The following is a 26565-nucleotide window of genomic DNA, read 5'->3' as shown; positions in this document are numbered from 1 at the left end:
TAAATTTCAATGCATTGAAAACAAATCGGACTAAGCATCCCGTCACATCCTACGGGTCCGTAAGAGGTGTTATTAGTTCAACCGCTTTTCACGCAAGTAAATCTGACACTTATGTTAATTCTTATGGTTTTTTTTTAAAATATCTTTATTATGTAAACTATTTTTCTAAAACTATATTTTTGACTATACAAAATATTTTCATTTCAAAAGTTCTTTTTACAAGTTAAAAAAATGATTTTTACTTCTTCTTTTTTTGCAAATGTTTTTATTTTAACTATAGTTTTCATTATATGGTTTTAAAAATTCTAGGTGTTAAATTTCAATGCATTGAAAACAAACCGGACTAAGCATCATGTCCCTTCCTACGGGTCTCTAAGAGGTGTTATTAGTTCAACCGCTTTTTCGCAAGTAAATTTAACACTTAGATTAATTTTTATAAGTTTTTACAAATATTTTTATCATGTAAACTATTTTTAATAACTATATATTTGATTATACAAAAATGTTTTCATTTCAAAAGTTATTTTTTCAAGTTTAAAAAATGATTTTTACTTTTTGTTTTTTTTTTTTGCAAATGTTTTAAAAGTTTTCATTATATAATATATATTCGGTTTTAAAAATATAAGTGTTACATTTCAATGCATTGAAAACAAACCGGACTAAGCATCCCGTCCCATCCTACAGCTCCGTAAGAGGTGTTATTAGTTTATCCGCTTTTCACATAAGTAAATTTATCACTTAGATTAATTTTATGATTTTTTACAAATATAAGTAAACTATTCTTATAAAACCATATTTTTGATTTTACAAACTGTTTTTATTTCAAAAGTTCTTTTTTCAAGTTAAAAATGATTTTTTACTTTTTTTTTTTTACAAACGGTTTTAAGTGTTAAATTTTATTTCATTGAAAACAAACCGGACTAAGCATCCCGTCCCATCATACGGATTCTTAATAGATGTTATTAGTTTAACCGTTTTCACGCAAGTAAATTTAACATTTAGATTAAGTTTTATGTTTTTGCAAATATTTTTATTTTGTAAACTATATTTAACCATATTTTGATTATACAAAATGTTTTCAATTTAAAGTTTTTATCCAAGTTAAAAAGGAAATATTTTTCACTTTTTTCTCTGATTTATTTTTTAAAAAAAAAAATTCTTTAACTAAGTTTAATAATATAAAATTTTTTTACTTAACATTAATTTTCAAGTTTTTTTTTTGCAAATGTTTTTTTTTCTTAGATGGTAAAACTTTATTATCATGGAGTTTTATTTTATAGAAGTTTGTTATAATTGGGACATTAACCGGGCTTGGACGCTTTCTGGGTTTTAGGGCTCGATCCAACAATAGTGAAGTATCTAAAGTCAAATAATGGGGCTTTTAAGGTATAGTGAATTTCTTGTGGCAGCCCAGTATTAATGGATTAGTAATAAACTCATTATTCCAATACTCACCTTAGAATATTGGCATATGGTAAATAAATATCTCATCACAGAATTAAGTTGTATCATTTAGAACTCGAAACTTGCATTGCATAATTTAACAAGGGATAACAAACTATAAATTATAAACACCATTAATCAGTTTAGAATCTTTAAATGCCAAACGCGTTTTCTCTTTTTTCTCTTTTTTCTCTTTTACAATCCAAACAAAAAAATTGTTCTCTTTTCTTACGATACCTTATAGAACATTTGTCGTGTTCGTGTGTCATTAAAAAATCATGTTTATAATCGTACTCCACTCCAACATTGACAGATCATTAAATAAATCAAATCAAACATAACTCTGTATTACAAAGTAATCATAATTCATAAACTTTCCTCTTATGTGAAAAAATAAATGGTACTGTACTGGCTAAAAATTGTGATAAATAATACACATGGTCCAGTTTTAAAATGAAATATTGAAAATGATTGAGGAAGTGATTATAAGGTGGGTCAACTTCTGATAAAGTGGGTCCGATGGAGCCAGTGTCTTAGATTACCGATCATCTATCAATAATTTTAATTTGTTGAATATCATGGACAAGTAAAATAATACAAACAATTTTGCGATTTTCAATTTTAATTTTCATCTAATAATAAAAGATAGACAACAACAAAAATAAACCTCGTCAGTCGTCAATGATAAGTGTTTGAATTCTTGGCACCTTGCATGCTTGGAGGGTCTATATATTTTCTTAATATAAAAGATAATAAAGTCCAATATAGTAAACTTAATTATTTGTAATACCAACTTAGATAGTTAGATACAAAATAGATGATATAATAAACTTATTTGTAATACCAACATCTAAAACATTTTGTATATGAAGAGTACAAAATTATTATATATTTATCATTTTCTCGTATTTATTCGTATTTAATTTAGTGCCCATGAACAGCCAAAATGAAATAGAAAGGGTTCAAAGATATGAGTAGTAGAGATATTAATATCTAATTTAAAACAAACATACAGTTAAATAATTATACTGATATTCATTTAGTGACACATTACCCTGCTTTAATAAAAAAATAGTTCCAAAAGATTCAGACCGAAAAAAATGATATATAGAACGGTGCATGAGAATTGAAAAAAGAAATAAATAAAGGACCGGACATGACATCAGGAGAGGAGAGTAGTGTGTAAATTATTCACACTAACTGTACTGATCACACATCGATGATCAAATTCATATGATAAATAAGTATAAAAAAACTCTCTGTACCAACATCATTACTCATATATATCACAGCTCTCGTAAAACTTCATCTTCAACTTAAAGCTTTTGAGTCCCCTCTCTTCTCCTTGGAAAAGGTCTCTCTCTAGTCTGATACATGGAGAAGATAACTTATCAAAATACATGGAAACAAATTGATCACAATTTCTATATGTTTATTAAATATTAGCATGAGTTCAACCAGCAATTACTTCGTATATATACACCTAGTTAATTAATTAACCCTTAAATGTTTTCATTGGCGGACCCATGTAGGAGAAAGGTGGGTCAGATGACCCCCCTTAAATATATAGATTAAACAGTTAACTAAGGAATTATGATGTTTTGTTGGCTGAATTGGTTAGTTATTGGTGTCTTGACCCACCTAAACCCACGTTCAATTCTCTCTTGCTCCCATTATTCCCCTATATTTTTATTGGGCCATAGCCCATTGTTTATACTTTGGCAATAATTGTTTTGAAAGTAAATAAATTATTTATTTTCACTTGTTTTCTCTAGTCTCCAAGTCAATTTGTTTGCAAATTAAGTATATAACTTTGTAAACAAATAAAAATGATAAAAAAAAATGTCTTAAACGCAGTTTGAAAACTTTGTTCAAGTATATATTTTATATGAAGTGCAAAAATATTTTAAAACATATATTGATTTTTTTTATAAGTTGACCCAGGTAAAAAATATTCTTGGGTCCGCCACACTGAATGTTTTAGTCACCATTATCATCCATTTATATGCAAGAAAAGAAATTTACTTTATTGGATCAAAATAATTTTTAAGAAGAAGAAGAAGAAGAATTAAGATGATATCATTTGATAATAATACACATCATTTAATACTCATATTTACCTAAATGCCATAAATAAGTATAGAAATGGGACATGAGTAGTTAATGAAGGCGGAGATGGCTACTTACTCTTTCCTCCTACATGAGCACCGAGCCCAGCGGCGGAGGCATTATGGTGGATGTACGGTGGCTTGCCGTGCAAAGTTTCCGGGGGAGGTCTAGAGTTATGAGTCTCCGGTCCCCTGTAATCGATCTCGTACACCTCTGAATCCGTTTGCTCCGATCCTAAATTATGTTTTAATTAAAGTTCAACGATTTAATACAAATAATAATCCTACTTAAGGGTTTTAAGGAAAACAAAGAACAAAAATACCTTTAGCGAAGCAAGGCACGGCGAGGAGGAGGTAGATAATGAGGAAAATCATGACGGTCGATTTCATTTTCGTTATTTATAAACTATCAGAAGTTTTGAGTGTTATTTTTTTCTCTCAGATTTTTGGCTTCTTCTTTTTTTTTTTGTAACAAAACCCAATCAGTTTGACTGGTAATATTTCGGGTACATGATGGCCTTATTTATAACGTGGACTGAAAAACGTGTCATGTTTTTTTTTTTTTTTTTTTTTTTTTAATATTAATAATTAGAATAGGGAAGTAAATACTTTAAATTCAATATGTATATGTATATAATGTTTTGTCTGTCAAAAAAAAAAAAAAATGTATATAATGTTTTGTAAACTTGCTTAGTTTGTTTTTTTTTTGCCAAAAACTTAATTAGCTATACTCTATTGTGAATAGCTAGATCTGTTCCACTATAACATATAAAAAAAATTATTTACTAGGTGATCAACTGAAAAGGATAAAACAATTTGAGTTTCAATGCAAAAAGGTACCAACATTGTATCCGTGTTTTCAATATATAAAATACTTTTTCAATACAAATGTCTTTCGTACAATATATAGCTATTTATTATGGACGGTTAAAAAGACTGGAACATTATTAATAATTTTTCACGACCATTCATCTAATTAAAAAGAAATATAAGAAAAGACAAGTTCATGTGTGAGGGACAATATTAGCTTTCAATCTCATGGCTTCCAAGCTGAATTCGTGTTCCAATCTATTCATCTTACGTATTTATTGAACAGTAGTAGTACGTAGTCATTTATTTCTTAGAGTTAGTTTTTGTCGAAGGAATTATCTATAGCCTATTACTTACTCTATTGAAAAATAAATGTTGCTTTGTTAACTAAATCTAGTGTTAACCGGTGGTTAATATTGAACGCATACAATAACCAACCCATATCAAACCAAAAATTTAGTTACGAATGTCGTTCCAAAGTAAACCTAAGTTAGTGGATCAATCAAGATTCAAGTCGCTGCTACAACTATGCTTTGTGAGTTGTGACTTTAGTCCATTGACAATTATATTTGGGCCCTTTTATTACTTTACAGTACAAAAACCGACATAGCTAGAAAAATGAAATTTATGATAGATTCAATTCCGATTTAGAAAATGTCGTTAGAAAAACAGGTACGTACATTCCATTCACAGTTATTGTATTCTGGCGGTGATATATATATATATATATATATATATATATATAAACATCATTATTGATAGGAGAAATCGCTGGTTTGAAGTTGAAACGTTATATATAGAGTTTAATGAAAAAAAATTAAATGAGGAGATGGTAATGTTATAATGGTTCCTCTATCCCCCACTTATTTCTTACAACTGTACATCTCTGTACTCTCTACCTTTCCATTTATTTCAAGTCGGTCGATTGATGGATCGTGCACCCCCAATATATTATAGTTATACTATCAATATTTTATATTCATCATCCATTATTAAACATAAATATGTATAATTTATGATAATACTAATGCCATGTAAAATATATTTATTCATAAAATATGTGTTGGATGATAAATAATATTAATGGCATGTAATATTAAACAAATAAAAAGGAACAAAATATTCATCTTCGTGTTTTTTTTTTCTTCAAACGTAGCACTAATTGAAGCCTGAGACTATATCCGATCTTATAGAAAATGGATGCGTGTAAATTGGACCAATATACTCATGTAATCATGTTTAAGACAGTTTGACTCCAAAAATCATCAACTAGCTTGTTTGAAAACTTTATACAGTATCATATTGAAATATTAATGTATATATATACAGTGCCGTGCCTAGGCTCTTTGGGGCTTAGAACGAAAAATAAAATGTGGCCTATCTAATTTAGTTGAATAATTTTTTTTTAAAACCTAAAATATAACCGGAAAAGAAAAAAGTGAACTACAATACAAATTCAAGAATATAAATCTATGTAGTGAAATGAATTATGCTAACATGGATTTAACTTCAAGCAAAATACATATCTAAGACAACTGAAACCTACAGAACCAACAATATATTTTTAATAATGTGGCCTAAAAATCAAATCTATAAACTGTGGCTGCCGCTTTATTTTAAGGTGTAAGCACGGCACTGTATATATATATAACCCAAGTACATCCGTACACTCCAATGTATATGCATGCATGAACCTTTGGAGAATCTCATAGTTTTTAAAAGAAAACCTTTTGACTTCACAAGTGAAAATTCAAAATGATACTCTTTCTATATTTTTCTTCATTTTGTGTCGCCTTTTTTCATTTTTTAATAGTATTTTGTTGTTGCTTTAATTTTCACCGTACTATGCGAAAAGAACTAAATCCTTTATTCACATTTGTTCGAATTAACAGATATATAGAGGAAAGTATAAAACCATCAAACCTCGAACAATAAAATCTGAAAAATCCAATCACACCCGTTTTCAGATCATTTTGGTTTCATAAAATGAGATACTAAAATCGCAAATTAAAGAAAAAAAGTTGAATTTTCAAGAATATAGGTGAGAGATGTCTCAGTCTTGAGGAAGTCAATTGAAATATTTTGTATACTAGGATATGACCCGTGGTATGCCGCGGGTTAATTATTTGATTTTTTAAATCATTTTGTAAACTGATGAATTTATTGTTTATAATATTATTTGTTGTATACCGCGGATCACATGCGTTGTAACTAAAAAATAAAAATTTTAAGTTGTATTTGTTTAGTTTAGTGTTTAAGATTGTATAATTGTATTTTGATTTGTTAATTATAGGATTTTACCCGTAGTATATTGTCCGTATTAATATCGATCCAAACCCGTCTCACTATATATTCCCGTCTTGTGAAATTAAACATCATTTTGTTATTTTTTTAATAACACTTTTATTTAAAAGACATATAATTCGAGTCAATTTAAAAGTTTGTTTTCAAATGGTTTCCATGATATATATATATTTTTAAATTAGTGTGTGTTTTTGGACCAACCCGTAAAAATAATTTATAATTTTATCTTAAAATACTAAATAATTGTATTTTGATTTGTTAATTTTAGGATTTCACCCGTAGTATACGGTCCCGCTTTAGATAATTGTAGAAATTAAGGAAAGATCTAAATGATTCAATTCCGGGTCAGAAAAAAAAAACGACCTAATTAAATGCGCAAATTTGTTCTTCAAAAATGTTAATATATATTACACACATACTTTTTTTCTTCATTGATTAAGTAATATATGTCCGTTTCAAAAAATTTGAATCATAGCATATGCAGGAAAAAATCTAAGGTTTTATTAACTACATATATTCTATAATAATTCAAATAATATAAATATAAGATCAAATAAAAGTGAAATGAGAATCATATATTTATGTATAAATTAGGTAGAGAGGTTTTAGGAAATTAGCTCAAATTTGTTATATTAGCATTAAATCATCATATTTGATTTCCTTATCCATAAAAATCGTAAATAATATATCATAAATAAAGAGTTTAGATATAGTAATTAATTGAGAAAATATTTTATATATTTTAGATTTTATTAATTAATTCCGTTTTTAAATTTTGCCAAAAATTAAGGAAAGATCCGATTGAGATTTCCGGGTCAAAATTGAATCAAAATCTGACCCGATTAGGATCCCTTAAAAGTGTTGCAAAAATGTATAGTAATATATATTATAATTAGTATGAGTGTGAGAACTCCATGATTTTGTCTAACATCTTCTTGGTTCTTATTCATAAATCAGAAATTGTAATGGGTCCATATCCATCTCTACAGCTATTTCATGGCTGTGTTTTTTCCTTAAGGCACGCCTCCTTTCATTTTCACACCCACCCATCTTTTTTTTTTCTTTTTTTTTATACTATGCATCATACATTTATGGATCAATTATCTATAATGATGTGTATATATCTCGAATTAGTATAAATAAATGGGTCTTTATTCGGTCAATAGTATCGAACTATTGGCCTACAATATATAAGCCCATCTATAAGTTGGGCCATAATAAGCCTTTTTCTTTCTTTTCTTTTAACAATCAATATTAAATTTCTAATTTTCTAAACCTTTATACACTTTAATTTACAATACCGTAAAACACAATCAAGGTTTAGAATACGGTTCAATTCTCGAAAAACACAAATTTTGTTTTGAATTGCTCTAGAAAGTAGTAAAAATTTATGTTTTGTTAGATTGCCAAAATTTCATACAGATTAAATTGAAATAAAACAGATAATGTAAATATACAAATTGAAATTGAATTTATAATGTATTGTTAAACACTTTTGATGTCAAACATACCTACACCTTACGTTATATATATGTATGGTTACAAATCTTTATACAAATTTGTTTCCTCTATATCTAAACACAGTCAAATTATCCTAAACAATGAAAATTAAATTGTAAAACCAACGATTAATTAAAAATTAGTGCAATAATTGACTAATCACATGAGAGACCTAAACCCTACCTAACCTTCTTCTTCATCCGGAAGCAACACCATCATCTTCTCGCCGATCCTCGCCGGCTCTGATTTGCTCCTTGTCAACGCTGGCCTTCGTACAAACCCTAACTCCGTTAATTCTTCTTCATCTCTATCAACATTATCGTAAACACCATTGATTTTCTCGGTGGGAACTTCCGATTCAGTTTTCTCCGATCTCACATTTTGCTGCGATTCAACTTCGCGTTGGTTATTCTCTTCCCAGAATCTGAAAGCCAACGACGACGATCTATATGGTGCAGATCTGCTTCTCGTCAAAAACAGAGCGTTTACCGGCGGCGTAGTAGCCGGAGACACAAATAATTTAGGGCTTTCAAAATTTTCCCCTTCTTCTTCTTCGATTTCTTCTTTGATTTCTCTGACTGATTCCGTTGCCGGACGATCTAATTGGCTTCTCGGAGAATCTTTCTCCTTCAATTTCCGACGTGAACACGAAAACGAAAACAATCGCCATTTAGGCCAAAACGACAACGTTTTGATTTTCCCGGCGAATTTTTTATAAAACGACGCGTTTCGGATCCACTTACATCGTCGTTGGGTCGGGTTTTCTCGAGATTCGGGTTTAATTTTGGGCTTCGATCGGTTGACCCGGACTTGACCCATGCAAGTAACCTTCGGAGACGACGGTTCTTGAGTCACCGCCGCCGCTGATTTATTCCGGCGAACAAATAGAGGACTCGCGCGTGACCTTCCTCTGCTTCGGCTTCTACTTCTACTTGTGCTTCCACCGTTACTTTTGCTCCTCAAAAACCCCATAAAAGGCGGTGGATATTTCTCGACCCGACCCGGACTTGAAACGGGTCTCCGAGAAATCATCATCGTCTTCCTTTTTTCTCTCTCTCTTTCCTCTTCTCTTCACCGTGTTCTGGTTTCGTTTTGTCTGCACTTGGTTTTTTTTTTTCCGTTTTTTTATTTTTTATTTTAATTTATTTGCAACACTTATTAATGGTCCTTTAAATAAAACATTTCTTTTTATTTGGTCTTCGTCCACAACGGACGAATCGATTTTTAGGGTCTTTATGATATCACTTTATAGGTTGTTTAATGTATTTTTTACTTAATTTATTGTAACGCTTACTTATTTTGGAGATTAACTCCTTAATCTACTTTTGATTTTCTTACATTTTTGTGTTCCTTATTCTAGATTAATAAGTGCATATATGGGTAAACCCAACTACCTCTCATTTTTTTTTTTGCTTTAATTCTTCTTTTTATTAATCTTTCTTGTGCGACTTTGACTGCAATGAAACGAATCTTAGAGAAAAATTAAATATAATTTTTTTAGTTTAATCATTGGTGTCGTTTTGCTGGACACTTCACACTTGCAGCCCCGGCTCAATATATTTGAGAGCCTTAGGGCAAAAAAATTTTTTTTGGCCTATTATTATATACAAAGAGAAAATTTATTTAATTTTTAAAATTTTTGCGGAGTTTTTATAGTAAAAATTGTTATTTTAAAAATTTTGGGTCTTTTTATACATTTTCTTATAAATAATTAGACCTCTTAAAATATAATTCTCATATTAATAATATTTTTAAAAAATATTTGAGCCTTTTTTATATGTAAATTTTTTTATAAAGAAAAAAGCTCCGGGCCGTCGCACCTCTGCCCTACCCATCTGAGCCGGGGCTGCACACTTGTATGAAGTTAAAAAGATTTAACAAAACTCAAATGAAGTTTAACAGCCTATTCAAACAAGAATTTGTTTTTGGACGAAGACTTCTATCCAAAAGAACTATGAGTACATAATACATTTCAAAAATTGCATGTCCACAAATTTTGATTTTGTGATTTGTTCGATTAGAACCAAAAGATTGCACACACACGTGTTTAGGATAATTCAACGATAATAAATATGATGGATCTACATACGTAAACTTACAATCACTAAATGTAACATTGTTCTAAACAATAAACTTAATTAAGACGATATTACAAAAATAATGTACTCTTTAACTTTTGAAAGAAATTCGTATATGGATTAAGAAATGGACCTAACTCCAAAAAGATTGCAGATACTGGCCAATAATAATCAGAGATCACTAGAAGTTGATGGTCTAAAAGCAGAATCCTTCATAAATTTTTAGAACATATGAAGTATGCATTTGACGTCGCTTTTGATGTTATGATTTGGAAATGACTAAAAACATAAAGTGGAATTCTTTTTGGACAAACAAAAGCAACACTCAACTATCCAAATCAACTCTTGTCTCCCACTACCAATATTCTCACTAAACCCATCAAACATATCATCCCAAAAATACATTTACTGATTGTTTTCAAGGAAAAAATATCAAATGGAAGCAAATATATTTCATTTTAGCCACATATAACCTAAACACAAATAACGAATGGGGGAAATGATATACACCTAACCTCATTTTTATGTGGTTCTTCAATCAAATCCAACAAAACCAATCTATTTTAAACCAAATGGAATTTCAAGTTTTTGTTTGGTTTCTAGACTCCATTCATCTAAACATTCGAAGTCAATTCGACAAGTAATGAACCATTGTTTCTCATCAAATTAATTTTACTTTTTGACCCTTCAAATAAACCAAAAACTATACCAAGTCAAATAAATCAAACTAAAGCAAAAGCATGATATAGAACGAAAATTCAACCCTTCCAAAAAGGTTACACTTTTTATTTGTCAATTAGAAACTTTAGATATTAATTTTCAAACTATCACTTTTCACCACGTGTGTGTTTGTGTGTATGAGAGAGACCATAGTTTCTACAGAAACGTAATATAGAGATCCGCTTTGGACGGAGGAAAGTTTTGCCTTCTGCGTGTACTGATCAGTGAAGACACATCAAAAACGACAATCACACGGAGACTAACCTACAAGGCTATATAACTGTTGTTCTCTTCAATGTGAACACAGAAACTTAAAGCTCTGAATCATAAATTTAAGATCAAAACAATTAATTTGAAGACACGTTTATCAAGAAAATTAAGCCATCTACGGTGGTCCATAGATAAACTAATACTACTATTTAAGATCATCTTTTCTTGATCACAATTTGGAGTTTTGGACATTGTTGTCAAAAAATGTTGGAACCATTTGACACAGCTCTTCAATCCCTGTTGCATCAAGGTAATCTCCAAACTGTAAAACCAGCTTCTCTAATGTCTTTGTGTTTCCCATGACAAGTTTTACGAACGAAGCCACATGTTTCATCTTTGCATCCGTACCAATATCATCCAACATTGAAGATGTCTGCTCCACAGTTGGAAAGACCCCATATTTTGATATCCAGCATTGTTCCGGATTCAAGCCTCACAATTTCAAGTATCTGTCAAGATGCTTATCCTGTAGAACATACAAAATAATGCTCAAGCAAACTACTAGAAATGATTTTTGATTCTACAAAATATCTATCACATCTATATATGTATACATTAGCCCAAAAACTGGACACAGTCCTTAGGAACTTGTTTTGAAAATAAAAGACGATTATTGTAAAAAAGATACCGGTATGGTGTTGCATTTCATTATGTAAACTGTTATCCGTTTCAGTCCAGGAGAGTTTTGTAGCAGCCTTGCTAGACCAGGAATCATAGACTGATCAATCCTCGTTTCAACAGTCAAAGCTTCGATATTGAATTTTGGAAAAGTAACACCACGGAGCTCGGCAAGAGATAGAATCTAGCAAAAGAATGACAAAAGCACAAAAAAGTAAGCGACTACAGAGACATAGATCTCTCTCTACTATAAAGAACAAAAAGCTTGAAACATAACAAGAACCATTTGCCAAAACTAGTTGCCTCAAGTTTCCACATTCCACATAGAGACTTAGGCATCTCCATATGCTCCTAATTCCTAGAGGGTTGAAAACTTATCTACAATCCAACATTTGAATTTGCAACCAAATTATCCTATAACGACATAGAAAATTGTAGGCATCGACATTACCTGAAGAAAAATTCCCCCAATAGTAAGCTTCTTTACGTTTTGCAACTTTACTAGAATCTCTCGCACCATGAACTGAAGCAATTCAGCCTCGACGATTTCACATGTGAAATAGTCAAGTACATATGAAAGATTGAGATTAGCTTCTGTTAAAGAGGAGACATCCACTAAATTGGATGGTCGCTGATAGTTTTCCAATCTCAAATAATGGATGTGTGGCGCTACAATCCTCGCTGGTGCCTCAATCCAACGGTCTCCATACACCTCCAATCTTCTCAGACTTAGTGACTTGCTCAGATCAAGATGATAAAGTCTATCACAGAGATTCAATGTCAAGCTTTCGAGTAATAAACAACCAGAGAGAATTTTGGCAAATGAGCCATCAGACATCTTGCAACGATTCAACGACAAGGTCCTTAACGATGACCAAGAGACAACGCATTTGGGAATCAGATTGGAATAACCCAAATTCAAACTAAGCTGCTTCAGAGAGGAATTGATGAAGAAGGTATCTGGGAATCTGTAATTATATCTGAACTTGAGAGATAAATCCTCAGCGTTGCGTGAAACAGCGAGATTGATCCACGTATCGATCTCAGGTGCAGTGACGTCATTGCTCATGGTAACATCGAAACTCGTGATTTTGGGAGCCGAGTAGCTACGTAGGGTTTTGTTTATCGAATTGGGATCTACTCTATAGCAAACAATTGAGAGAGACGGTGTCTCGTACCAGATATGTTTCCATCGTTTGGACAAGACGGAGGTTCTGATGGCGACCTTAGTCGTAATATAGGAGAAGATATGGTGGAGGATCGCGTCGGGTAGAGAGCTGATGAAATCGACACCGTCGGTTGAATCGCCGGCTAGTTTCATAAATTAGCTTTTAAGCATTCCTACTTGCATTACGTACAGAAGGCGTCATTACTGAGTCCTAAAACTGCTTTATACAGCATTAGCTTTTAGATGGGCTTCTTTAAAGCCCAATATGATTTAGTTGGGCCTTAATGGTAAATTAAATGTGATTAGAAAGAAAAAAAGGAAAGATAAACCGGATTGTAATTTAGAATCGGTTACTTTGATTTGACCCTAATTATTAACGTTAGTGATTTTTCCATTTTTCTAAGTAGCCGTTAGTGCTTTTTCCATTAATATAAGTGAATTTCCATTTTTTTCATTAGTGATTTCCCTTTTTAGCAGAGCCAGTTACTTTGACCCCAATTAATAACGTAAGTGAATTTTCCATTTTTCTCAACTAGCTTAAATTGACGTAAGTGAATTTCCATTCTTTTCATAAGAGTGCCGTTAGTGATTTTCCTTTTTTTTCACAGCTTCCATTATTTCTTCATTTTTTTTACTACTGCGTATCAGGTGCCTCTATTTATATACGAGAGTTTCTCCCCAAAGATTAAAATTGTCTGCAACTACAATCTCTTACACTTGTTCGTCGTCTTCATTCTCTCTAATTCTCTCAGCACACATATTTGATTGACTAAAAGATCACCGATCTCAGCCTGAGAGAGCCATCTATCTACGATCAGGTTACATAAAATCATTATCTCTCTCTTTCTCTCTATTTCACTCCGTCATTGATATATGTTGGGGTCTTCTAAGGTTGATCGATTCTCTTGTCATCGTTGTGTGACTCTGTTTTTCTGACTTTTGCGTCACAGGTATGATTCATCTGGGTCTCTGCTTCAAGCGAGAAAGGACGACGATTCTCCCGGATCCTTTGAAACCAAAGAGCTATGGTAAGAAATTTACCTACTTAATTTAAACTGTTTTAGAGATTTGATTCTTATTCGTTGTGAATTAATATCTTCTTTTGTTCTTCATGTCTATAGGGTTCTTCTGACTGTTTGATAACACGTGAATGCTTCAATCTCGATCATAAATTGGTATCACTCTCTGTCCTTAAGCAATTTCATCACATACTGTCTTGTTTAGCTTAGGGTTTTGTTTACCTGTTTGTCCTTAAGCCAATCTTATTGTTCACTATTTTGGAATTTTGGAATTTAGGGATTTTTTAGCCTCTTGGTTAATTTGTTACCTCAATTTTTTTGAATTTTTTATTCTCTCTCTTTTTTTTTTTCTAGCAAAGGTTTTTTATTTATTTTTATTAAAGTTTTTATTATATAAAATATTTTGGTTTTCAAAAAATTTAAGTGTTGAATTTTAATGCATTGAAAACAAACCGGACTAAGCATCCCGTCCCATCCTACGGGTCCGTAAGAGGTGTTATTAGTTCAACCGCTTTTCACGCAAGTAAATTTAAACCTTAGATTAATTTTTATGATTTTTTACAAATATTTTTTATTATGTAAACTATTTCTTGTAACTATATTTTTGATTAATCAAATTTTTTTTTTATTTTAACTAAAGGTTTATTATATAAAATATTTTGGTTTTCAAAATATCTAAGTGTTAAATTTCAATGCATTGAAAACAAACCGGACTAAGCACCCCGTCCCATCTTATGGGTCCGTAAGAGGTGTTATTAGTTCAACCGCTTTTCACGCAAGTAAATTTAACCCTAAGATAAATTTTTATGGTTTTTTTACAAATATTTTTATTATGTAAAACTATTTCTTGTAACTATATTTTTGATTAATCAAAATGATTAATCAAAATGTTTTTTTATTTTAACTAAAGTTTTTATTATATAAAATATTTTTGTTTTAAAAAAATCTAAGTGTTAAATTTTAATGCATTTAAAACAAATCGGACTAAGCACCCCGTCTCATCCTACGGGTCCGTAAGAGGTGTTATTAGTTCAACCGCTTTTCACGCAAGTAAATTTAACCCTTAAATTAATTTCCATGGTTTTTTATATTTTGATTAAAGTTTTTATTATATTAAAATATTTTGGTTTTCAAAAAATCTAAGTGTTAAATTTCAATGCATTGAAAACAAACCGGACTAAGCATGTCGTCCCATCCTACGGGTCCTTAAGACATTTTGTTAGTTCAACCGTTTTTCACGCAAGTAAATTTAACACTTAGATTAATTTTATGGCTTTCTACAAATATATAAAAACTATTTTGTTTACGATATTTTTGATTATACAAATATTTTAATTTCAAAGGTGTTTTTCAAGTTGAAAACTTTTTTTTTTAAGTTAAAAAACTGTTTTTTTTTGCAAATTTTTTTTTTTATTTTAACTAAAGTTTTTATTATATAAAATATTTTTGTTTTCAATGATTTAAGTGTTAAATTTCAGTGCATTGAAAACAAACTGGATTTACCATGCCGTTCCATCGTACGGGTCCTTAAGAGGTGTTATTAGTTCAACTATTTTCACGCAAGTAAATTTAACACTTACACTAATTTTTATGGTTTTTTGCAAATATTTTTATTATGTAAACTATTTTTTTAGAAACAATATTTTTACATAGTTTTTGTTTACTAAATTTGTTAATATGTAAACAAAAACTCATTATTCCAATCTTCTAGTAAGACTATTTTTTTGCAACGAGTTAATAACAGTAATTTAACAAATTAGAAACATCAATTTAGATACCAAACGCGTTATCTCTTTTTCTCTTTTACAATCCAAAAAAAAATGTTTTCTCTTTTCTTGCGATACCTTATAGACCATTTGTCGTGTTCGTGTGTCATTGAAAAATCATGTTTATAATATAGTACTCCAACATTGGCAGATCATTCAAAAAAAGCAAATCAAACATACCTACCTTGTGTTGAATCCCCAAAAACCACAGACCTATAACTTTCTTTAATTTACGAAACTGTTTCTTTCAATAGATAAGTGAAAAGGAAAAGAGATACAAAGATCACTTAATAAGTGTGAAGAAGGTTCACTTTGTGAAATGTTCAGATGAGCAGCTAATCTCACCAATTTCATAAAGTCTTAGAACGGTAGCATAAATGGAATCTCCCATCTCCTTGCCATTCCTGATATAATGTAATAAAGAAAAGGATAACAAGACCGCTAAACAAAGTTTCCCCGAGTTCGCAACCTGCAAATGGATGAAGCAAGTGATGAAGCAAGTGAGACGTGCTTGCGGAACAAAGAAGAAGACAAGAAGAAACTCAAAACAGAACTGCATTTGTTGGCGTCACTAAGAAATGGCGAAAACAAATTTAATGTTATGAAGGATGAGCAGAACAGCTTTTACACAAACATTGTTCTTCCTGTGTTTTTCTAATGTTACAGTGGTACACATACATAACTGTGACTACCTATAGCGAAACAAGACAAACCAGTATCTTTAGCCATGACAAAACAAACTTTCACATTACTTGATTTGCATTACTAAAACCAGTTTAGGAATCAATGAAGAATCAAATCCACATTTCTCTATTAACTTTAGAATCTTAATACGGCAGTAGTATGTCACTACATTCTTGAGCTTTAAAAAGCATCAAAAGCCAAAGCTGATTCCCAAAAATGCTTATTCTAAGACCCAATCAGATCCAAATCAATGAAATAGTGAAGAAAATTTCGACTTACCAAAATCAAAATAGCCAAATTAATCAGATTTAGCAGAGTCCATATCCTTCCTAGCAGCTCTTGCATTGTCATATTCAAACTTCAACACATCAGGAATATGCGAAGTATCCTTCACATATAACCATCTCCCCAATACACTCTCCTCAATCACCGGAAAATATGGATACAACACAGAATTCACCACCCAGAACCAACTCGCACCAACAACAGCCCCAAGTGTGGCGCCGGCGAAAACTTGCGCCACCGTGTGGTAACCTAAATAAACCCTAGAATACATGGTAACAACAGCTAAAGACCAATGAAGAAGATTCATAATCCATCTACTTCTTAACCCAAACCAGAACCCAATTCCTTTGCATCCCATCAAACTGAAATAAGTAGCGAAGAAGAACATGAATTGCGAGTGGCTTGATGGCCATCCATGTGAATCGCAAGCTTCGAGCAACGTACAAGTCTCGGGACGAGCTTGTTCTACAGATGTTTTAATGAACTCGTTGATGAATTGTGAGATCACGAGACCTATACCGAAGAAGATCCCTTGAAGCTCACGCCGGAAGAGGAAATGAGATACGAATCCACCGAGGCTGATGAAGACAGGGACGAGAGAGATCCAGGCGAGGAAATGTCCGAACTGATCTCCGGGACGGTACCGGACGTGTGTGAGAGTTACGGCCTTGAGCTGCTGAGGTAGGAGGTCCATTGATGATAGATCCAAAGGAATTTTTGTTAATCGATCGAGAGAATTTAGATTTGGTCTCAGGTTTCGTTTTCGACTTCTTCTTTTTATTATTTTCTCGAGAAAATGAACCGAGAAAGTGACGGAATAGTGGGTGAGAAAAAGCCAGACGGTGAAATCATCATGTTCCGGGAAGAGAATCATGTGGATGCGTGACACGTGTACTCTGAAAAGAGTTATTACCACATGCATCACATTAGCTTACGGTGTACGTGTAAACAACCAATGAAGAGTCGCCACGTCATTTGTTTAGTTTATTACATAGGCGAATGTCAAACACTTCGTGTAACCACGATCGTTGATCCATTTATGGATTTCGAGATCGATAATAAAGTTAAATGGGCTATTTATTGTATATATTGAAATAATAGGGACTAATATGAAATTATAATATAAATATGAGTCGGCGAATTTTTCGTGTTTCCTTTTTTTGCTGGGCGGGCCAAATTATCTAAATCGTTTTCGGCGAAATTTGTAAATCCTATTCGTTGAAATTACTCCGGTGAAATTACCGAATCAAAAACCCTACGCTAGAAGAAACTAGCAGTGCTCAAGCTTCTCTAATGGCAGATGATGGCTCCGCATCTAATCGAAGAGACCCAATAAAGTCTTCAGGTGAATTTTCATTCTGGGTTTCACCGTAAACCCTCGAGCTTGATTGAGTAATGTTAGTGTTACTGATGAAAGAGTGTTCTTTGTTTGCTTCTCTAATTAGGTCAATTGGTGATTAGGGTAGGAACAAATTTAGATACTTCTTGCGTTTTAGTATTGGTTTTCATGTATGTAAACTTGTTAGAATCATTGGGGGTTTTAATCGGTGACATGGTTTTGGTTGGAAATGGCGGTGTGTAGTTGGGCATGTTGCGGGGCAAAGAAGACGGCAACAAGCTGTTACAGTGGCGAAGGAGAGAAGGGAATTACTCGTTAGGGCAAAGAGGCTTTGTAGGGTGGGTACTAATGGCGATGTTGAGGATTCTCTTGTTGAGAATGAGATGATGATTGATGAAGAGCAGCCAATATTGGAGGCTCAAGCCAGTAAATCCGTTGAAGAGCTTAAGTCCGCTGTTCAATATCAGTAAGTGAATCTGTCAATATTTTGTTTGTCATTCTTCTCGTTTTCTTCACTGTTTCGGGTATTGTTCGTGATTTTATTTCTTATATCTACTTATTATCTTCTTGCTCAATTTTCAGGGGAAAAGGTGCAATGCAGAAGAGGGTGACTGCTCTTCGGGAACTCAGGCGTATACTATCAAAATCCGAGTTCCCTCCTGTTGAAGCTGCGCTCAGCGCTGGTGCGATACCTTTACTTGTGCAGTGTCTTTCATTTGGCTCTCCTGACGAACAGGTTTCTTACACTGGCCTTATATATATGCTTTAGTGCTATCCCTTTGTAGATTTTGGATATTGTAAGATTGTCATATGCATTGAAATAAAACAAAATAAAGAGGTTTGTAATCTTTTGATCCCAGTTCTGCCTAACTGCAGTTACTTGAGTCAGCTTGGTGTCTCACAAACATTGCTGCTGGAAAACCTGAAGAAACAAAAGCTTTATTACCTGCACTGCCGTTACTCATTGCTCACCTTGGAGGTTTGTACTGGCCAACCATGTCTGTTATTAATCTATTATTTTTGTCGGATTAGATTTCATATGCTCACAAGTTTATATTCAGAAAAGAGCTCTGCACCGGTGGCTGAGCAGTGTGCATGGGCAATTGGTAATGTTGCGGGTGAAGGAGAAGATTTGAGGAATGTTCTTTTGTCTCAAGGGGCTTTGCCATCTCTGGCACGTATGATTTTTCCCGACAAGGGTTCAACAGTAAGAACAGCTGCATGGGCATTGTCAAATTTGATCAAGGTGTGGAAATACCTGGCACTTATATTATCACATTGGTTACAATATACAAGCCTTTGTTACATACTACTTTCGTTATACCTTAATACAGGGACCTGAGTCAAAGGCGGCAGCACAACTTGTTAAAGTTGATGGGATACTGGATGCAATTTTTCGACACTTGAAGAAAACGTGAGCAAAGTTACATCTCTCTGAGTTTCAACAACTTCTTAGCGTGTTGTGGTGTCTTGCTTCTTACTGATTCTTTAGCTTCATACGGGTCTTTTTTTATGCCATTGATATTCTATTGTTCAATTTTGGTGGATAATTTTATCAAAATATTATTAATTGTTGGATTCAGGGATGAAGAAACTGCCACGGAAATTGCATGGATCATTGTTTACCTATCTGCCCTCTCAGATATAGCTACAAGTATGCTCTTGAAGGGAGGCATTCTCCAACTACTTATTGAAAGATTAGCAAACTCAAATAGTCTACAACTTCTTATCCCGGTAACTTTTGAAGAAACCTTATATTGTTCAAAAAATACAAGATTGTAGTTATATTACCACAGATTATGCTATTCAAGTCATTGCTTTCAGGGCCCATTACACTCATATTAGCATGAATGATAAATACAGAATACTAACTATGATACTTATATTTCAAACGCTGCATTCTTGATTTATCTCTGAAACAAAAAGCATGAATTCAGGTTCTACGAAGTGTAGGCAACTTTGTCGCTGTTGATCCCAAAGCAATATTAACCATTCTTATCCGTGAACAGAACACCGAAGGCTAGTATCTGTTATCTTTTCCGGGTGAAACACCATCACCTTAATCGTATGTATTGTTCAAGTCTTCAAGATACTGATTTTGCAAATCAAATTTCAGAAAGTATCATTGGTGTGCTTGCAAAGTGCTTAAGAAGCGAGCACCGTGTTTTAAAGAAGGTCAGTACCACATACCCACTTCGGTTTTTACAATTATATGAACCTTTCATCACTAGTCTCAATTCTGTAGGAAGCTGCATGGGTGCTATCTAATATAGCCGCGGGATCTATTGAACACAAGAGAATGATACATTCTACTGAAGTAATGCCATTGTTGCTACGGCTTCTGTCCACATCGCCCTTTGATATAAGGAAAGAAGTTGCCTACGTCTTGGGAAATCTCTGTGTAGAATCTGCAGAAGGAGACAGAAAACCAGGGATAATTCAAGAGCACTTAGTCTCCATTGTGAGAGGCGGTTGCCTCCCAGGTTTTATTGAGCTGGTCAGATCTCCTGATATCGAAGCTGCTAGGCTTGGTCTTCAGTTCATTGAGCTGGTAAGCAACTAATTAAATGGTCTTAACGAGACACGAGTTTTGCTTATATACTGATGTCGAATAGTCATATTTGGATCCAGAGTGATCCTGATTGGTTTTGATTTCTGGGTGGATAGGTTTTAAGAGGAATGCCAAACGGGGAAGGACCAAAGCTTGTGGAAGGAGAAGATGGTATTGATGCAATGGAAAGGTTTCAGTTTCATGAGAATGAAGAGCTACGAGTCATGGCGAATAGTCTTGTGGATAAATACTTTGGTGAAGATTATGGAATCGATGAATGAAATCTCCTGGGACTTTAAGGTGGGTATACAAAGAATGTCGGATGATGGAATCAAAGGTCTAGTCATCTTAGCTTTTGCTTGTAAGGATAGAGAGAGTGAGAGAAAGAGAGTAGTCTTTAGGTTTTGGTTCCTCTTTGGGTTGTTGTTGTAACTACTTATAATACAGTTTTGTCTCACCATTTGGGATTTTTGCATGTTACAAGCAAGGCACATGACCATGAGTGGTTGAGGTAGACAAAACAGTAGATGAGTAAACACTCTTACTGGTGTCGAAGGTTTTATTCCTTTGTTAATTCCATTTTTTCTTTTTGTCGTATTCCCTTGTCACTTCAAAATCCAATTATTAGATACACTGTCAACGTAATTATGATTTTTAGATATGGTGGTATTTTATTGAAATTCGAAATGATCTTTCTTTTCTGTTTTTCTTTTTCGGATACAACTATTTTTGGTTTTAAGCAGATATTTCATCAATTCAAAATATAACCATCGGCAATCAATTAATCTAAACTCTTTGTTAAAGGACATGGTCGGAAGAACACAAAGGTTTGGATTAAGTTAACTTTAACACTAAACAGTGGCGGAGGCACGTTAATGATTGTGGGTGCATTTGACACCATTAAAATTTTAAAAACGTTTTAATTACATTAAAATTTGAATATATATCAGTTTAATTATGAAGCTTGAAACCAACCCAATTATTAGAACTCAACTCATTTGTAAGTTTGACACCATCAAACAATTTTCCTAGATCCGCCACTGACACTAAACAAAGAGATTCAATTAATTATCAAAACACAAAATTAATTTGATCATGAATGTGTTGTCCTTTCTTCATTCAATAAAAAAAAAGAAAAAAAGAAAAGAAAGTTGTCCTTTCGCATTCCCGCTTCATTTTCTCTGCGTCTAGGGATTTGCTTTTTTTTTTTTTTTTCCCTTCTGTAGCTACTTTCATATTCCAATAAGCTAGCTTTATCTCTCTTCTGGTTGTTTGAAGAAGAAGAAGAAGATTCAAAAGATTTTCTGGGTAAGATTCTTCTTTCTATTTCTTCTTTCTTCCGTTGTTGTACTGTTTGGAGATCTGAGATTGTTAATTTTTCCGTTCTTCTTTCGGTGGAGCTTAGTACGAATTTAGGTTTTAGGGTTTCTTCAGAAATCTGTGAAATTTTGTAAATTTGACAAAGATTAAGAAGCTCTAGTAAAAGCTTGACGCTTTTTGTGTTGATCCAGGTTTAGGGTTTCGGAGTCATGACTGGAAAATCATCAGCTCGTTCGGACAAATCGGGGAAGAACAAAATCTCGTCGGTGGCTACTCCGACAAGAAGCAATTTGTTTGCTCAAGAGGAGATTTTAGCAACAAAACATGAAATTCTCAAGGAGAATCATGAGAATCTGGAAAAAGATTACAAAAGTCTAGAGGCAAGTTTTCAGCAGATGAATGAAATGAACGAGATAATGATGTTTCATCATCAGAACCAAAATAAGGAACTCGAAGAGAAAAATCTGAGCTTGCTCAAGGATTTAGAGAAAGAGAGAAGCGAGAAGGAGGCCTATATGAAGGAATTGAAGGCAATGGAGAGTGAGAAGGAGGCCATTATCAATGGTTTGAGTATTAAGAATCAGGAGCTTTTGTTTGCGAAAGAGAAAGACGAGGAGAAGCTGAAGGAGATGAAGGGAATGGAGAGTGATAAAGAGGCCATCATCAATGATTTGCGTGTTAAGAATCAGGAGCTTTTGATTGCGAAAGAGAAAGCAGTGGAGAAGCTGAAGGAGATAGTGAACAAGTATGATGAATTAAAAGAGAGATTTGATGCGGCAAGCTCACAATGTTCATTTTTGAAATCGCTCTTTGACGCTGAGAATCTCACCAGTATAGGAGCAAGCGATGTGGCTTTCAAAAGTATTGTGGTGGATGATCTTGATGTGACTATCAAGAATGAGGTTATTATGGTGGATGATCTTGATGTGACTATCAATAATGAGGTTATTGTGGTGGATGATCATAATGTGAATAACACTGCAACAGGTATGTATGTAAGTTTTTGATATGTTTGATTGAAGAGCTATGTAAATCTCTCTTGTAAGAAAGTTTATATGAATCTTCTCTGTTGTGTGCAGATACGATTGTGATCATTGACGAGAGTGATGCTGAAAATGATAATCCTCCTCCAAGAGAGCGTAACATAATCCGTGAAAAGTCTGTTGATGTAAAACAAGAACAACAATCAGATGGACCAACATCATCAAAAGTAAATCATCGATTGTCATCATCGTCATCATCATCATCATCATCATCAGATGAATATGTAACAGTTCAGCTTCCCTTTAAAAGGTCCCGGGATATTTATAACAAGTCTTGAACCTTTTTCGATGCAGTGAACACGGAGCCATAAGAAGTTGCTCACTCTTAAGTTAAGCTAGTTTAAGGTATATCTTATTGATCCTCCGGTGTATTGTTTTTTGTTTTGTCCCGGAGGTTTAACTGTGTTTGGAAGAGCTAGAGCAAAAAAACGATTAGTATCTGATTAGGTGAATATTTTGGCTGTATGTTTTTTGTAATGGGTATATGTTCATATTACTCGGCTTTATATATCAAATCGCATCCAAATCGATTCACTATGTGAGTTCTTTAGATTGCTTTGATTCTTGAGTCACTCCTCCATACTTTAAAAACGCTATTAGCATTGTATAAGTATGATTAGTAATGATTATGAAACAGAGACAATACGAGTCATGAACAAAAGTTCAGCAACACTGGAAATTTCATCAGAATCCAAACCATTTAAATAAATAATCAACTATAATCTAATGTTTTTTTAAAAAAAAAAATTAAAATAATTCTTAGAAATATAGTAATTTAAACGCTTATTTAAATGGATTCTTCCTCATTCTCTCTACACTCACACTCCTAAAACTTCTTCATCTTCTTCTCTCAAATTCGTACGGAGCAATTTCTTCGATCTTCATCGCGTAAGTTCTCTAATAATCCCTTTCGAAGGTTTTTTTCGTCGATCTCGATCTCGTTTCTTCCGTTCTATTGTAGAATCTTAAGCTAGATTGTTCGGGATATAATCGTAGAGTTTTAGATTTGGAATCGAAATCTGTTGCGATGCTTTAGTTAGCAGATTCAATCGCATCGAGTAGAAAACCTAATTCGAAATCTGTTCGTGCGTTCTTAAACTCGGAATCCGAAGCTGATGAGCATCGTTTCGAATTACTGCAGTTTTGATGAACACTGAAATGGAAGAAGACGCAGGGAATGGAGGATTTCGGAAACGCATGAGAGCATCTGTAAGTTTTTTTTGAATTTGGCATTGATCCGGTGATGATGATTTTGTGGTGGATCAGATTTTTGAATTTGTCCTGTGAGAATTGTTAGGATGAAGATGGAAAAGGAGATTCGAGAGATGGAATTAGTCTTGATAATACCATTGAGAATGAAGAAACTGACACGAAACTTGTTGCTTCTGATGAGATGGAACTTAACATTGCTCAAATTCTCGATAAGATTGAGAGCTTCACACAAACTGTAACCTCTCATCATTTCCCAGTTGATATGATTACCAATATCTTAATCAATTGTGATGCTTCTTGTGGTAGGTTTCTAACTTGCTGGAAACTGGGAAGACAATGTTTAAGGAACTCAGTAACGAATTCGAAGAACGCTTGATCATGTGAGATTGAAGAGACTCTATAATGTTTCTGTATGTGCCATGATTGAGTAGTTTATATACTCACATTAGTAACACGGTTCACATATATGAAACAGGATACACAAGGAACATGTTGAGAAATGGCAGGAGGAGATCAAGGAATTGCGTTTGCTTGATGCATCAAACGAGGAGACTACTTCCCTCTTACACAACGCTCGCTATCTGATTCAGAATCCTAGCATCGAGCAATGAGGTAAACAGTCTAAAACCCTATCAAGAAGTACTATCAGCCATTACTAAGAACAGATTATCTTCTGTCGTCCAATGGTGTAAGAAGTCCTATATATTACTTTAGATCAACATATGGTTGGTTTGGGAATTTTAGATTTGCACAATTTCAAAAACTATATGATTTCTTGAAGGAAACATAGAACTAGCTTATTATCATGAATCTTCTCAGCTAAAACCAGAATTGTGTTTGCTTCTTTAGTAGATTTTGGGGTGAATATATAAAATGACTCATATCTCTAGTTCGATCAAAAACCAGCAACTCTCCATTCTCTCTGCAATTCTTAAATGTTGTCCTCAGTTCTTGTTTCAACTCAATTTTCCAAAAACTCTCATGCTTTATCCAAATTGTATACAATCTTTTTCTGACCGTATTACTAGTATAACCATCTTTTTTATTCTTAATCTCAAGTTTATAACCTGACCTTATCATCTTCTACTTATCTCTAGCTGTAATTCTTATTCTCACCCTTTACTATAAGGGTAAAAATGTTTTTTTTTCATCATATAATTTTTTTTCTAAATGTGTATGTTTGCAGAAAAAGACAGATGAACTGAAGTAGTAACAAAAGTTGAATAGTAGTAAACTTAAATTCACTGGGTAGATATAGATGGACCAATCTATATATAAAATTATACACTGTTAATTTAATTAAAATTCACTGGAAGAAAAAGTATGGGGGTTATTTATGAGAGTCAGGTTTAGGTGTTAGCCAATATAGGAATCTTCTACCGTTGCTATGTGTTACAAAACGACAAGACTTAAAATGTCGGGTCGTTACCAAACTCACTGGCTCATCATCTAAATATCTTTAAAACGCTAACGGCCCTGACCTTATTTCCATGCCCCACTTATATTTCAGATAATGCCAAATGGATTTCCGGTTCAATTTTTGGTTCTAGTTATCTCTTTTCGATTTTCCTTATAATTTTTTTAGTTAATAAATCTCACTTGCTAAAAATGCAAAGACAAAAATAAAGTTGACCGACGGGGAGAGAAAGTTTCAAAAGAGCTCAAAATTAATTTTTTTTTTCCTATCGAAGATGTTTGAATTATACATTAGGTGGAATGTCCATATCCCAAATTCAACTACCAATTTTTTTTTTTTTTCTTTATTTCAACTACCAACTTTGGAGATACCTATTAATATTATAAATTATCAGAAGCATATCCTTATTTATACAGTTATACACATACTATGATATGTTGGACGACAATAAATCATATGATTAGTTAAAATTATCAAATTCCAACGGCTAGTTCTCACTTATTTATATGAAAATAACTTTTAAGGGTTTTATATTAACGAAACAGAGAAGATGCCACATGGAGTGATTGGACATATATTTAAAATGCATTTCTTGTTTTTTTTTTTTTTAAATAACGAAAATTATAAGAAGACTGGTACAAGCTGGCCACCAATAAGGGCATCCGCAATGGGGGAACTGTTTTGAGTGTGCTTAGAATAAAAATATTGTTAAAATAATATAAGATCAGGAGTTTAGATCTTTTGTTAATAAATTGGTTATTGGGAGAACATGTTTAAGATCAGAAGATTTAATAATATAATAATAAACATATTACAATTATAAAAACATTTAAAAATAACATTTAAATTGCAAAATTTACAAACTTAAAATAAAAGTGAAAATACAATACCAAATTTTTATGAAAAAAAA

At 32.8% G+C, this 26565-nt stretch overlaps 7 protein-coding genes and 1 long non-coding RNA gene across 8 annotated transcripts; 4 read left to right on the top strand and 4 right to left on the bottom strand.

The window, feature by feature from the left end:
* Positions 1-2458: 2458 nt before the first annotated feature.
* On the bottom strand, positions 2459-4060 carry LOC9307083. The gene is made up of 3 exons (XM_021020207.1): positions 3875-4060; positions 3631-3786; positions 2459-2810 (listed from the first exon to the last, which is right to left on the bottom strand). Exons 1-3 carry the CDS (start codon positions 3939-3941, stop codon positions 2806-2808), a joined length of 228 nt encoding a protein of 75 aa, XP_020875866.1. The 5' UTR covers positions 3942-4060; the 3' UTR covers positions 2459-2805.
* Positions 4061-8068: 4008 nt separating this feature from the next.
* On the bottom strand, positions 8069-9487 carry LOC9307082. The gene has a single exon (XM_021020190.1). The coding sequence runs from the start codon at positions 9198-9200 to the stop codon at positions 8349-8351; it is 852 nt and encodes a 283-aa protein (XP_020875849.1). The 5' UTR covers positions 9201-9487; the 3' UTR covers positions 8069-8348.
* Positions 9488-11261: 1774 nt separating this feature from the next.
* On the bottom strand, positions 11262-13232 carry LOC9307081 (F-box protein At5g03100). The gene is made up of 3 exons (XM_021023578.1): positions 12303-13232; positions 11862-12035; positions 11262-11699 (listed from the first exon to the last, which is right to left on the bottom strand). Exons 1-3 carry the CDS (start codon positions 13170-13172, stop codon positions 11667-11669), a joined length of 1077 nt encoding a protein of 358 aa, XP_020879237.1. The 5' UTR covers positions 13173-13232; the 3' UTR covers positions 11262-11666.
* A 265-nt stretch (positions 13233-13497) lies between these two features.
* Positions 13498-14625, top strand: LOC110227812. The gene is made up of 3 exons (XR_002331497.1): positions 13498-13837; positions 13970-14047; positions 14141-14625. It is a non-coding gene; the product is annotated as an uncharacterized LOC110227812 (long non-coding RNA).
* Positions 14626-15908: 1283 nt separating this feature from the next.
* Positions 15909-17590, bottom strand: LOC9309144 (lipid phosphate phosphatase gamma, chloroplastic). The gene is made up of 2 exons (XM_002870964.2): positions 16768-17590; positions 15909-16273 (listed from the first exon to the last, which is right to left on the bottom strand). The coding sequence occupies exon 1, from the start codon at positions 17465-17467 to the stop codon at positions 16787-16789; it is 681 nt and encodes a 226-aa protein (XP_002871010.1). The 5' UTR covers positions 17468-17590; the 3' UTR covers positions 15909-16273; positions 16768-16786.
* A 330-nt stretch (positions 17591-17920) lies between these two features.
* Positions 17921-21322, top strand: LOC9309143 (importin subunit alpha-9). The gene is made up of 11 exons (XM_021022378.1): positions 17921-18118; positions 18356-18578; positions 18695-18848; positions 18989-19091; positions 19174-19358; positions 19447-19526; positions 19696-19846; positions 20050-20131; positions 20229-20287; positions 20358-20663; positions 20780-21322. Exons 1-11 carry the CDS (start codon positions 18067-18069, stop codon positions 20942-20944), a joined length of 1560 nt encoding a protein of 519 aa, XP_020878037.1. The 5' UTR covers positions 17921-18066; the 3' UTR covers positions 20945-21322.
* A 417-nt stretch (positions 21323-21739) lies between these two features.
* Positions 21740-25004, top strand: LOC9309142. Its single transcript, XM_021021166.1, has 7 exons — positions 21740-21971; positions 22175-22970; positions 23063-23914; positions 24168-24235; positions 24324-24473; positions 24545-24618; positions 24714-25004. Exons 2-3 carry the CDS (start codon positions 22193-22195, stop codon positions 23302-23304), a joined length of 1020 nt encoding a protein of 339 aa, XP_020876825.1. The 5' UTR covers positions 21740-21971; positions 22175-22192; the 3' UTR covers positions 23305-23914; positions 24168-24235; positions 24324-24473; positions 24545-24618; positions 24714-25004.
* On the top strand, positions 23823-25082 carry LOC9309141. Its single transcript, XM_002873027.2, has 5 exons — positions 23823-23914; positions 24168-24235; positions 24324-24473; positions 24545-24618; positions 24714-25082. The coding sequence occupies exons 2-5, from the start codon at positions 24173-24175 to the stop codon at positions 24847-24849; spliced, it is 423 nt and encodes a 140-aa protein (XP_002873073.1). The 5' UTR covers positions 23823-23914; positions 24168-24172; the 3' UTR covers positions 24850-25082.
* The last annotated feature ends 1483 nt before the right edge of the window (positions 25083-26565 follow it).

This window comes from Arabidopsis lyrata (assembly GCF_000004255.2).
Source record: "Arabidopsis lyrata subsp. lyrata unplaced genomic scaffold ARALYscaffold_6, whole genome shotgun sequence".
Classification (NCBI taxonomy): Eukaryota; Viridiplantae; Streptophyta; class Magnoliopsida; order Brassicales; family Brassicaceae; genus Arabidopsis; species Arabidopsis lyrata.
The sequence above is the reverse complement of the archived record's forward strand: the minus strand, read 5'-3'. Positions and strand labels throughout refer to the sequence as shown.